The following is a 12,746-nucleotide window of genomic DNA, read 5'->3' on the forward strand; positions in this document are numbered from 1 at the left end:
ACAGTGGACTACTAGATGTAATTAATGGCAGGGGGAAAACAGTGCCACGTCACCAGAGACCAGACGGAGTAATTATGCCGCTCAGCATGCGGCCACTAGTAGTTAATGATGCCCGGCTCCCTGCCAGGTGGGCCCGTCCCCCACGACAAGCGCAGTCAAGGTGCGCGTAATTTTCAGTCCACGTCACCTTCCTCCGGTCGAGTGCTCCGACATAATTTCTGGCACGTACGCATGGGCAAGTGGTGTGTATACATATATCTACGTGCACTGAATGCATATAGATTTAGTACTAGGATTATTATCTTTTCTTAATATCCCAAAATGCACATATCAACTGTGATATATATATATATATAGTTCACAAATTAAAAATAATAATTTGGAGGGAGAAACTTTTCTAAATTTTTAAAAGAAGAAATTATGAGCATGTTGAGTATCAAACACAAGATCTCAGGTTAAAACCACACATCCTCACCACTACACTATCAAGTGATCTCTACTTCACAAATATAAATATTGGGCATTTTATGATTTAAAAATTATCTACGAAAATTAGGAGTATAAATTCCACTATTATTGCTCACTGGTAGTTGCATCGCTACTTCGCTAGACATCATAATTTTTCAATCAAGTAAAATCTTAATTAATGACATCAAAGCAATTTCAACTTAAGCTTAAATTGTGTTGAACAATCCAAAAATCCGTTATATTTGTGCACGGTGGGAGCATCCAGGTACCAGGTAATATGCTTATACCGAAGTTTTTTTTTCCTTTATAACTAAGCAGTTAAAGTAAAATGATACAATTATTTATACCAACATGAGAAAAATAAAACAACTTCTGCTCTTTACTGTAGAGACAGATAACTGCAATTAGGGATGCATGACTAAAATAGAGCCAGCTTAAATAAAACACAACAAACACACTCCAAAAAAGAAATCCTTGCTAAATTAGCACTCACCTAAAACTAATCCAAAAAAAAATGTCACCTAATTAAAGCAATTTTTTAACCAGGAAATATTTTTTTTACCTCTTTATAAATAGCCCCCCTGATGAGGCAGAGCATCGGAGCAAAGAATGGCGGCCATCTCCACCACCACCGCCGCCTACTTCTCCTCGCAGCCGCAGCTCCCCGCCACGGCTGCCGCCAAGTCCGGCGGGCGGCAGCAGCAGCGGCGGCGGAGCAGCTTCGTGATGCTCGAGGCGGCGGCGGCGTCCGGGAGCGGCGGCGAAGGGGGAGGGGCGGTGGGGAGGACGAGGAGCCTGACGGAGGAGGACCTGGAGGAGCTCAAGGGCTGCCTCGACCTCGGGTTCGGGTTCGCCTACCACGAGATCCCCGAGCTGTGCGGGACGCTCCCGGCGCTGGAGCTCTGCTACTCCATGACGCGGAGGTTCCTCGACGAGCAGAGGGCGCCCGGGCAGGAGCCGGAGTCGCCCGCCACGCCGCCGCTCCCCAACTGGAGAATCTCTGGCCCCGGTAAAGCTTTCCCCTCCCCCCGTGCAGATTTTGATTCTGATAATGTTCTAGGTTTGGGATTGTGTGAATATATACTTGATTACTTCTTGGTTGTGAAGGTGTGTGATCGATTTTTTCTGTTGTTTTGTTGGAGCTGTATGATTTGAGAGGTTTAGAGGTGAATTTTTGGGACGTCAGATGCAGGGTTTGGATTTTTGGGTCCAAAAAAGAAAAACGAGATTTGAAGGGAGAGACGTCCCTCCAAACATTTTTTAAGAACAAATTGTGAGCGTGTCGAGAATTGAACACGGGAACTTGGGTTGAAACCACACACCCGTTGCCAATGCACTATCAAGTGCATCTCTTGGATTTTTTGGTCCATTTGAAGTGTGAGATGTTTGATATTGAGATATGTGTAGCGAAGTAGTATAGACTTAGTTGATCGTGAAAGAATTGATTATCCTATGTTCTACCCAGGTAGGATGAGAGTATGTTTGCAATATTATATCAGGTGGGTTTCTCCATTAGATTGCTCGTTGAATCCTGTGTAGATTACACCACTGTTTTTTTTTTAACAAGTGGCTTTGCTATAGGATGGCACTAACAATGAATAAACATCCTGAAATCTGATGCTCGCAATGAATAAAAGATATGAGATATTCATAACGGAATGGAGTAGGCTTCAAGCAACATGCTTGCAGACAATCGATGCCCAGTTTACAGGCTATATTGAACACCCTGGATTTTGTTGGAGATTACTGGATGCCTAATTTCGATTTTGATTGCCCTGTGCATATGAATTGATGGTTTGCTCTATTCAACTGATGCACAGTTGTAATAATTATAACAAACTTATAACAGCAATTCCAGCTGGATATATGTTTTGGATACCAGCTTGTTGTAGCTCTTTAAGGAAATCCGCTGAAAATTTGCCAACTTTCTCGTGCACAGTTAATACCAATTGTTGTATCCTGTATTCAACCCTTATTCTTAGGATATTGATTCAATCATTCTCTTTCTCTCTCTCTCTCTCTGGTGGGGGAGAGTGGAGTTAGGATTTCTGTTGTCTTGATGACGCTTGCATCTTGTACCACATACAGCACAAGTTGTTTAGGCGGAGAGAATCAGATTCGCTTTCTTTTGCTTTGTTTCATAAAGAAATGAGGATGTTAGACACTCAAGACTGCAAATTGTGCCAACCTTTTGGTTGTTGTAAATTCAATGGTTCTCTAAAATTTTTTTTAGAAAGTTACGGTTCTCTGAATTGATACACATACAGGAAAGGGATAATGGAAGTTTTAGCATAGGAAATGAAGGAAACAATGCTTACATTCTCAGGTAGAGCACTCAAGATAAAAGACAGATTTGCTTTGTTCATGATGTCTCTTTTCTTAGTAAGTGCGAACTGTCTTCTGCAAAACAATCTTCACAAGCAAGCAAAGCAAGAGTAGCCCCACAGGAAATTATGCTTCTCTCCTTTCCAACACATGTTTCTTCTCTCAAAAACAAATTTGAAGAAATTCTATTCTTCCTATCAAGAATGTAAAATTTTATTTCTAAAATAAACAGTACCTAAGCATGTTCTCTGTAGCTATTAGATGTACTGTCCGTTTAATCGAGATGTTTGATATTGAGATGTGTGTGGCAAACTATAATAGTATCTACTCTATGAAAGCCATACTGTTCTTTGCTGATCAATAGGTTCTGAATTCTTATAGGTGATGACCCAAAGGAAGTGAAGGCTAGACTGAAGTATTGGGCTCAGGCAGTGGCATGCACTGTGAAACTCTGCAGTTAGTGGTGGACTGGTGGTTGGCTGTCTGCTGGTTCATCTCATAATGTCTATCCTACTGACGGGAGGAAATGAAGGTGGTTGAAGTTGAAGAATTTCACTTATATGGTTTTGAGGTCAGGTGAGCAAATACACTGATGAGGTGCTTATGCCTCGTGTTATCGAGGCAACACGATCGATCAGTTATTTCGCAAAACTTCAAAGGGGAGGAGACTGGTCACCCCACGGAACAGCAAGAAAACTCAAGGTGATCCGTGGTCCGAGCTTTTCTGAAGGCATCAGAAGCTTGTCATTCCTCATGGAGGTCTCTGCATGGTGCAGGGTTTGCAACTGCGAGACCTGCTAGTTTTTGCTCTTGTCATGATCTTTAGGAGCACCAATTGCTGTACTGTACCGGTGGGGCGGGGGTTTGGCTGATCCATGGGTGGATCAGTTTCAGTATGGCTTTGTTCTGATATTCTGTTTAATTTTCATTTGCTTTGAAGTAGAAGATTCTGCTATACTGCAAAGTTTGCAGATAGTATGCTCCGAAAAATGATTTATCCATGCAGTCTAACAATAAACTGTAGCTGCTGATATTGTGTAGTACTACCATGTGATGCTACTGAACTTGTATGCCTGTATCCCCATTCTCAATGCTTTCAGTTTGAGACTGGTAAAAGATTTGATTGGATTATGCTGCTGGGATAACACTGTTGCATGAACTTGTTGGATCCACAAATTATCCAATTCAGATCCTACTATTAGCAATTCAGAGCTTATATCCAGTTCATTGTCAGATTCACGGTGTGTTCACTTTATTGTCATTTTTAACATTATAAAGATTTGGCAAGACAACAAACCAAACACATATCAGTACGAACACAACCTTATTAAAATTTTGGTAATTTCAGAACTACCCTCAAAACTCTAGCAAAAATTGGGTAAGCCACAAACTGGGTGTGTTTGGATAATGGGAAATGTGGGGTGGAATTGAGATTGGGAAATGAATGAATGGTTAGGATTAAATGGAAGATGGAGAATGAATGGTTAAGATTTAAAGATGTCTTTTAGTGGGTGGGAAATAATTTCCCTATCCCATTAGCCAAACAGGACCTAAGGGCTTGTTTTGCAGAATTCCAACTTCCACCTCTCCAAACAGTTTCAGCTAAAAAAAAAGAACTATAATATGCTGAAGTGTTATCACAAATTGAACTAAAAAGGTGACGGTAGATTCTGGTTGCTCTATGGCTGTGTTCGGGTCCACCTTTTCCCAACCCGTCTCCCTCGTTTTCCGCGCGCACGCTTTTCAAACTGCTAAACGGTGTGTTTTTTACAAAAAATTTCTATACGAAAGTTGCTTAAAAAAAATCAAATTAATCCATTTTTGAAAAAAATAGCAAATACTTAATTAGTCACGCGTTAATGGACCGCTTCGTTTTCCGTGCGGAGGAGATTAGTTCCCAACCTGATCTACCGAACTCAGGCTAAGTTCGCTTCATACTCAACTCTTAAGATTAAATTTAGGAATTAAAATATCTGCCCAAAGCAACCAACCAACATTAATCTACTACTAAGTTTTATTTTTATAAAAAAGAACAACAAAGTTCCAATGTAAGATCTCCTTTTGCTGTAGTTGTAAGATTCAATAGCATTTCCTGTGCAGTTTTACAGAAAACCACTGTATTCACAACTGTACAGAGGGGGAAGAGGCTCTCGTTTTTTTGTCGGTGAGGAGTCGCCAGTGCTGGTAGCAGGGACACGTGGCGCGCGCATGGGTCCCGATGATTTCCGAAGCTTCCATGTGGAGCCTTGACTCTGGATTACGCATCCCCAAGCGTCGTGTATACTCTATACTCCCCTATCCTATTCAGTTGTGAATTTCTGTCTAACATTTAACTATCTATTTTATTTATTTTTTTATATTGAATATTTTTATATTTATTAGATGATAAAACATAAATAATATTTTATGAGTGATTTATTATTTTTAAACTCATAAATTTTTTAAATAAGACAAATAATTAAACGTTAGATATAAAAACTCACACCTGCATGAAACGGGTTGAGTTTAATCCTGCCTGCCTGTTCGGTATGACTGCACCTGTGCAGTGGCGAAATACCGGTAGTACCCCCCGTTTTCTGTGAATTGATTGAGGAGGATAGGTGGCAGTTTCGGAATGTTAGGTCTCCATGTCTGGGAGGTCTCCACTTTGTCGTCTCTATTGGCGATTCTCTCAGCAAGTCTCGTCCATGGTGGTGACCGGTGAACAAGCAGAAAGGGCCGTGGCAATTGTCAGTTTAGACCTTTGCATTCCTGCTTATTTGATTTTTTTATGCTGGATGGGTCGAACAAACTCTCCTTACGAAAAAGGATCGCATTAATATTTTTTTTTAAAAAATCAATTTATAGATTTGTATTTCGACCCAGCTAATGAATTTTATGCTGTAATACATATATGGTAATGCACTATAGTATGACACATTCGTACAATATTTCCTGTTTGGTAATTGCTTGGTGCCCACATTAGAAAAAAGTAAATTATATATTTCCAACATTCCATGAGGATATACTAATTATCCACCTTATAGAAAGATGATATGCCTAATGTTGTAATCATGGCGAATATGGTGTAGCATCAAAATCCTCTTCACCACTTAGTGCTTTTTAAATTTCATCCTTTTCAGCTTAAGATATTTTTTTTTATTATCATGGTTACTTCCTAAGCTCCTATGGGTATATTTGGACAATGGGAAATAAGGGGTGAGATTGAGATAGGGAAATGAATGAAATGTTAGGATTAAATGGAAGAGTAAGAATAAATGGTTAGGATTTAAAGATGCTTTTTGGTGGGTGAAAAAACATTTCCCTAACCCATTATTCAAACAAGGCCTAAAAGTTTATTATCTCTTTGACAACTTTCTTCATAACCATTTCTTCAAGACTTTACAAAACAAACTCTTAACTCTCTAACATCTAATTCATTCATTTATAACATCCAACAATTGACATAAACTGAATTTCATCCATCATCCACCAGCACTCGACAAAACAAGACCTTACAACAGCTAATACTCATCTATTAGCACTAGCCATTAAACATTCCCTCTAAACCGAAAGTCTCTACTGACACTTGGATATCACACATATCCTGGGTTTTGATTCCATCCCAAATCAGCAAAAACCTCACCCAAAAAAAAGGAGAAAAAAAATGCTACGAGGACCATTTTGAAAATCAGTAAAATTCAAGAGTCCATTTTAGAAACACACAAACCTCACATAAAAGTCCCTTCCCCTTTCGTTCTCGTGGGATATTCCTCCGAATAATTATTTATTTTATATTTACATAATTTTTTTTCCCACTCCTCTCCCTCTCCGGGCCTCCGCTCCCCGTGTCTGCCCCCACCCCGCCGACTCGCGCCTTCTAGAAGCTTCGAATCGCGATCGCCTCCTCCCACCTCGGCCCAGCAACGAGCTCCCTCCCATGGTGGCCTCCAGAGGATAGGTTCTCTCGCCTCGCCTCCCTTTCCCCCCACCCTAGTTCGTCCCGGCCAGGGCGGTTTCTGATTTTATTTTATTTTGTTTTGTTTTTTTTCTCGATTTTTTTGGTGAATTTTGCTGATGTTTTTGGGTGATTTGTAGCGGGAGAGATCGGAATCGTAGGGTTTTGGGGGAGGCGGCGGTGGGGGAGATGAGCGGGGAGGTGGAATGCAGAGTGTGCCACGCGAAGGTGCAGGTGCCGATGGCGGCGGCGGCGGTGTCGAAGGCGTACGACATCCACCGGAGCTCCGTGTCGTCGAGGCAGCGCGCGCTCAACGTCCTCCTCGTCTCCGGCGACTGCGTCCTTGCCGGCCTACAGGTGGATAATGCTTCACCCCCCCCCCCCCCCCCCCTCTTCCTGCACTGGGTTTTGGTGGTCTGATCAGCGTGCCTGGTCCCGAATCGCCGCCAGGTGTTGCGCGCGGACTGAATTGGTTTTGGTGGATTGCGTGAGATAATGAATTGAGAGGATTTAGATTTAGGATTAGTAGCTTGCTGCTCAGTGAAACTGTAATGGTACCAAAGTTTGTGCCTCTGTGCATTTGTTTAGCTACAGTTCATGCTAAACAAAAACTTACTAATTAGCCATGAGTCTGTGACTACTTTTTCTATGAATGTGTTAATGTTATTAAACTGTGCTGATGTCTGGTAAAATGAGCGTCATGTAAATGTCTAGTGTTATGTATTATCACATCACACCATGATCGGTTTCATTGATCTGTGTACGTGAACAACCAGTAGTTATTTGGGGTTTTGATGACTTGTATTCTTTCCTGAGCTAATGTTAATGTCTAGATACACATACTAGCTGCTAGGAAAAGAATGAATGTCTAGTTACTACTGTCATTATCATTCCATCATTTTCATTGCTTATTAGATATCTCTAGAGATCTTAAACTTTGGAACATTCTGTTGAAACACAACTTGTTGCTGAGTTATTTAGCCATCTGAGCACATCCATAGAAATGTTTGCTAAGTCATTACTCTGTTGCCACTTTATGAACTCTTATGTTGCCTGACGCATCTCTACCTCTTTTTCTGCAGCCTATATTGGTGTACATGTGTAAAGTGGATGGGAAGTTCAAATTTAGCCCAGTTAGTGTAAACTTCTTGACAGAGATTACAAAAATTATCTTTGCCATCATCATGCTATGCATCCAGGTATGTAAAACCTTCTATTGTTCCATTAAGCGTATTTGTTTATACGGTTGTTTCCTATACTTGTTTATTGGTGACTGCAAGATGCATTTTCTTCATGTACTGCTAAGCAAGTGGAATATTGATTGTTTTTCATGTCTTAGAACTTCATTGCAACCTTGATTACTAAAGAATTCTGTTTCTATTAATTCTTGGATATCCTAGTCAAATCGGTTTCTGCCCTTTGCAGGCCAGGCGCCTAAAGGTGGGAGAGAAGCCATTTCTCACAGTTTCAACATTCATGCAGGTAATATAACCATCAAGTATGCCATGCTTACTGATTGGATCAGGTGATTCCTTGCCTGGTCTAAATCTCAAATATTGATTTCTCTTGCAAACCCCACAGTTGAAGTACTCACTATTTATTTTGAAGAGAGGTAGTCAATCCTCATTGCCTAACAGTATAAACCGCACGCGAATACATTATGGGGCAACTTGTCATTTGGCAGAAAGCATTAAAACTTACATAGAAAGCTATCTTTTAATCATGTGTTACTTCTTACTGGCCATATGCTCCCATTTGTTGCAAGAAGTTAGTGATTTTTTTCTGCCATCATAATTATTCTTCTTCACTTGGCAGGCTGCTCGCAACAATGTTCTTCTTGCAGTTCCTGCTCTTTTCTATGCTATCAACAATTACATGAAGTTTGTAATGCAGGTATAGGATCATAAAGACCTCTTAATTACAGACCGTGTGGGAACTTGACTTTCTTTGAACCAATCTGTGAGATCTTTCTTTTGCCTACCTTCAATCTGATGCAGCTCTTCTAACCATTGATCCTGTCTTGTGCAGCTATATTTTAATCCTGCAACAGTGAAAATGTTGGGTAATCTCAAGGTATGGTATACCCTCTTTTTTTTTCAAAGATTATCTTACTGTTGTAGTAGCTACATAGCATCAACGTTGGTGCATTCACCCACCTCCCACACATGTATGTACGTGCACATGCACACACTTGTCCATGTTGTTTTCAGAAAAGCTATTAAGCTCCTAATAGTCCCAACTCCCAACCTTGTGATTTTTCTAGTTGATTTTCATCATTTCTTTGGAGTTTGGCAACATGTGAATTACGTTTTGATTGTATTGGTCATCACACATTTGTTGTTTAGGTTCTGGTGATTGCTGTGCTCCTAAAGGTGATAATGAGGAGGCGTTTCTCCACAATTCAGGTAGGTTTGGTTTTTAATTATCATTTGTCATGTTAATCAGTTTTGAGCTTTTTTTTCAGGATTTAAAAGTAGAGGTGGTCCAAATGTGGTTTTTTATTTAAGCCGATTGGCTTCCTGTTTTTCTTTACATCTATCTATTAATATCTAACTCTTAATAAATATTTTTGCAACACCACAAACTTTATGTAATTGACATCATACTATGGCGTGTTGACAGTGGGAAGCCCTTGCTCTTTTGTTGATTGGTATATCGGTTAATCAGCTCAAATCACTGCCTGAAGGTTCTAGTACACTTGGTCTTCCTGTTGCTGCTGGTGCCTACCTATACACATTATTTTTCGTAAGTTCTGTCTATTGGTTCATTTGTTCATTCATTTTTCTTGTACCTCCTTTCATCCTCTTATATCTGATTAGTGCATGGTGTGCTACTCTATTTAACATGTAGGTTTAGACTAGACTAATGTATCTTCTGTGTAATTTGGGAAGGTAGGTTAACTTTTAGTTTTCAGAGTTCATTTTCATGCCCAGCTCAAGCAAGGCTTTCTGGTAGTCCGTAGATTACGATACAATGATGCTATATCTGGCCTGCTCTTTATCTGCATATAGTTATAGACGAGTAGACATTTGGGTTATTGATACAATGCTTGAACTCTTATATGTTGTGCTTTGAACCAGTGTTTTGCATTTTATTGATTCACATATAGTTAAAAATATGTAGCATGGTAGGATTAAGAACTTGTGGTAAACTGACAGAGTAAAATAGCTACAGTAGTTCTCAGCACATGGGATTACATTATTGCTTTTGAATACTTCACATTGGAAAAACAAGCTTAATTTCATTTGATTGCTCAATTTTTTTCCTATATAACAGAAATAGCCAACACAATCTAATGTTCCATGCTAACATTTTCTGCAATCAGGTAACAGTTCCTGCATTGGCTTCAGTTTACAATGAAAAGGCTCTGAAAAGCCAGTTTGATACCAGTATATATCTTCAGGTATGACCATATGCATACTTATCCTGCAGTCACCATGTGCTACTCAATGATAATGTACTAAACTATCAGCCTGTATCTCCTAAAGCTATTGTTTTTCAAGGGTCATGACTGTCATATCATGTTTACAGAACTTATTTCTGTATGGATATGGTGCAATATTTAATTTCCTAGGGCTTGTGATCACTGCCATCATCCAAGGTAATTGTTGAGAATTTATATCTCATGATAAGAAATGCATTTTTTTTTTTTGCATATTATAGTTTCCAAATTATGTGTTGTGATCTGCTGTCAATAACTTTACTTTTAATTACTAGCCCTATGCCTGCTTGGATTTTGATAGGGTACTTATTTGGTTAATTCAGTCGTTTTGTGATATATATCTTTAGTTCTTTACACCTCGGTATGGCTACAATTTAATAGATCATAATAAAGTGCTTCAATAGTTTAATTAATGGAATCTCTTTCTTCTTGCTTTCCATTTTGTCACAATTATTCAATCAACTATGCTTTTAGGATGACAATATGCGCAACGAAATCTTGTACCTTAACTGTGTTTTCTCTGAAATGTCCTCTTGTACATATGTATCAACCATTTGACTTCTACGATGCCACTATAGCTATGTACTTTTCTTTTGTGTCATGCATTACTCGGTGCTATAAAGATCACTTATTATGTAATTTCGTCCAGGTCCTAGTAGCTTTAATATTCTGGAAGGGCATTCAAAGGCCACAATGTTTCTTATTTGCAACAATGCCGCTCAGGGCATACTATCGTCATTTTTCTTCAAATATGCAGGTACGTTTTCCCTTTGACTCTTAAAATGGTACTTTTTAATATCCTTGAAGTCTGTTTTCGTACATGTTCTGGATGCAGTTGACCAGTTTTTTTTGGTAAAGTTAGTATGCAAAGCTGTGATTATGTCTTAAGATCTCACCTACATGGATAAGCTAAATCTGCTTTTATGAGTTTTTGTTTTAATATGCCAGTTTTGGTAATTGTACTGCAGTTCATTTAAAACACATTAATGCTGACTGCAGATACAATATTGAAGAAGTACTCATCAACAATCGCCACAATCTTTACTGGAGTAGCATCTGCTGTGTTGTTTGGTCATACTCTGACCATAAATTTTGTTCTTGCAATATCAATAGTAATTATATCTATGCATCAGGTAACCTTTCTTTTTTCCTGTCTAGTCAATTAGTACTGACTCTTTCAGTGATTTTACATGTTTCTGGTGTTTTTGTTTCAGTATCTCTCGAACCAAATTAAGGATGAAGTTCCGAGCAGTAAAATTGAGATGGGTGATGCTCATGAGCACAGGTTTGGATTCTTAACACTATAGAACATTGTAGTTTGTCACTTTTCCATGCCGTGGTCTATCATCAGTAGAAATCCATTTGCTATTTCCATGATTGTCTAGTAATATATTTGGTTTGATGGATGCCTTGTTCCTCAGATCGAAGGAATCTGTAGTTGTCAACGTGTCTGATTCTATTGCTACTGAGGTAACTATTCACATCAAATTCAAAACTGCCCTGTTTTTTCTTTGGATACAAATCATTGGATCTATACAATGCAGGCTAAACACAGGCACGGTACTGATGAGAGGCAGCCACTTCTTCCTGTTTGATCCTCTATTCCTGAGGTTTTCTTCTTGGCACAGTGTAATTCCAGTATAATCTCTTTTTTTTTTTTGCGAAGAAAGTCCAGTATAATCTTAATCTCATTCCATCCTTTGATTTAGTTACGTCTCTCCTAACTAGCTCACATTTCTGACAGAGCTGCCAACTGATACAATTCAGCTTGGTTCCACACCAAGGAGAAGCAGCATACATCTTACCAACACAGTCCTCATTAGAGAAGTAGAGAGTTGAAAGCTTATAATGGTGTTCATAGCCTTCTTTTTGACCTAATGTTCGCCATTTTGAGTTAACTGTGGCAAGAACACCTCTGCATATCTAATTCAGTGGCGCAACCGAATCGTGTGAGTTTACTGATATAGAGTAGCGGGGGGATGAAGGATACCTTCAGCGTTGTTGCGTGTGATGAGATCACACTTACAAAGCTTGAATCGAAGCAGCATTCATCCATTCCATTCGTTTGTGTTGGTTTTGTAGATAGCAGCAGCAATATGTTCCCTTGCAAGTCTTGCATAGTAATTTAAACAGATGCTGTTCCGTGCTGTACTTACTGTACAGTTGTTGCATGACAAGAGCCGACTGATTTGCTGAGAAAGGCTCGTCCTTTATGGATGGATTAAATGTGTTTTTCGAGCATCCTGCCTGGGTGTAAAGGGCAAGCGTTCGAGCGCGGACCAGAAAAGTTTATACGTACAAATTTTTAATATTAAAACATTGAACTTAAAAATATTTAGATTTGAATTTAAATCTTTTTGCCGGGTGATTTGAATTTAAATCTAAATTGTATGTGTAAACTTTAGATATGTTATAGAAATGATTAATGAAGTCGATAAATCGTTGAGCTAGAACTTGGTATATACTAGTGGCATAGAATAGAGTTTTTTTTTTCATAAGTTAGGTATTAATGATCTTGTAGCAAGAATATATGTGCATCTGGGGTGGTCTGCTTCGTGCTAGTAATGTTTAATC

The 12,746-nt window shown here is 39.2% G+C and overlaps 2 protein-coding genes across 2 annotated transcripts; both read left to right on the forward strand.

The window, feature by feature from the left end:
* Positions 1–1,073: 1,073 nt before the first annotated feature.
* LOC127763425 (uncharacterized) lies at positions 1,074–4,010 on the forward strand. The gene is made up of 2 exons (XM_052288126.1): positions 1,074–1,477; positions 3,175–4,010. The coding sequence occupies exons 1-2, from the start codon at positions 1,078–1,080 to the stop codon at positions 3,252–3,254; spliced, it is 480 nt and encodes a 159-aa protein (XP_052144086.1). The 5' UTR covers positions 1,074–1,077; the 3' UTR covers positions 3,255–4,010.
* Positions 4,011–6,559: 2,549 nt separating this feature from the next.
* LOC127775803 (CMP-sialic acid transporter 3) lies at positions 6,560–12,343 on the forward strand. Its single transcript, XM_052302106.1, has 16 exons — positions 6,560–6,733; positions 6,871–7,087; positions 7,813–7,929; positions 8,156–8,212; positions 8,546–8,623; positions 8,759–8,803; positions 9,076–9,135; positions 9,353–9,475; positions 10,056–10,133; positions 10,262–10,331; positions 10,822–10,929; positions 11,172–11,305; positions 11,387–11,457; positions 11,594–11,642; positions 11,717–11,801; positions 11,917–12,343. Exons 2-15 carry the CDS (start codon positions 6,920–6,922, stop codon positions 11,765–11,767), a joined length of 1,209 nt encoding a protein of 402 aa, XP_052158066.1. The 5' UTR covers positions 6,560–6,733; positions 6,871–6,919; the 3' UTR covers positions 11,768–11,801; positions 11,917–12,343.
* The last annotated feature ends 403 nt before the right edge of the window (positions 12,344–12,746 follow it).

Source organism: Oryza glaberrima, chromosome 1 (genome assembly GCF_000147395.1).
Source record: "Oryza glaberrima chromosome 1, OglaRS2, whole genome shotgun sequence".
NCBI classification, from domain to species: domain Eukaryota; kingdom Viridiplantae; phylum Streptophyta; class Magnoliopsida; order Poales; family Poaceae; genus Oryza; species Oryza glaberrima.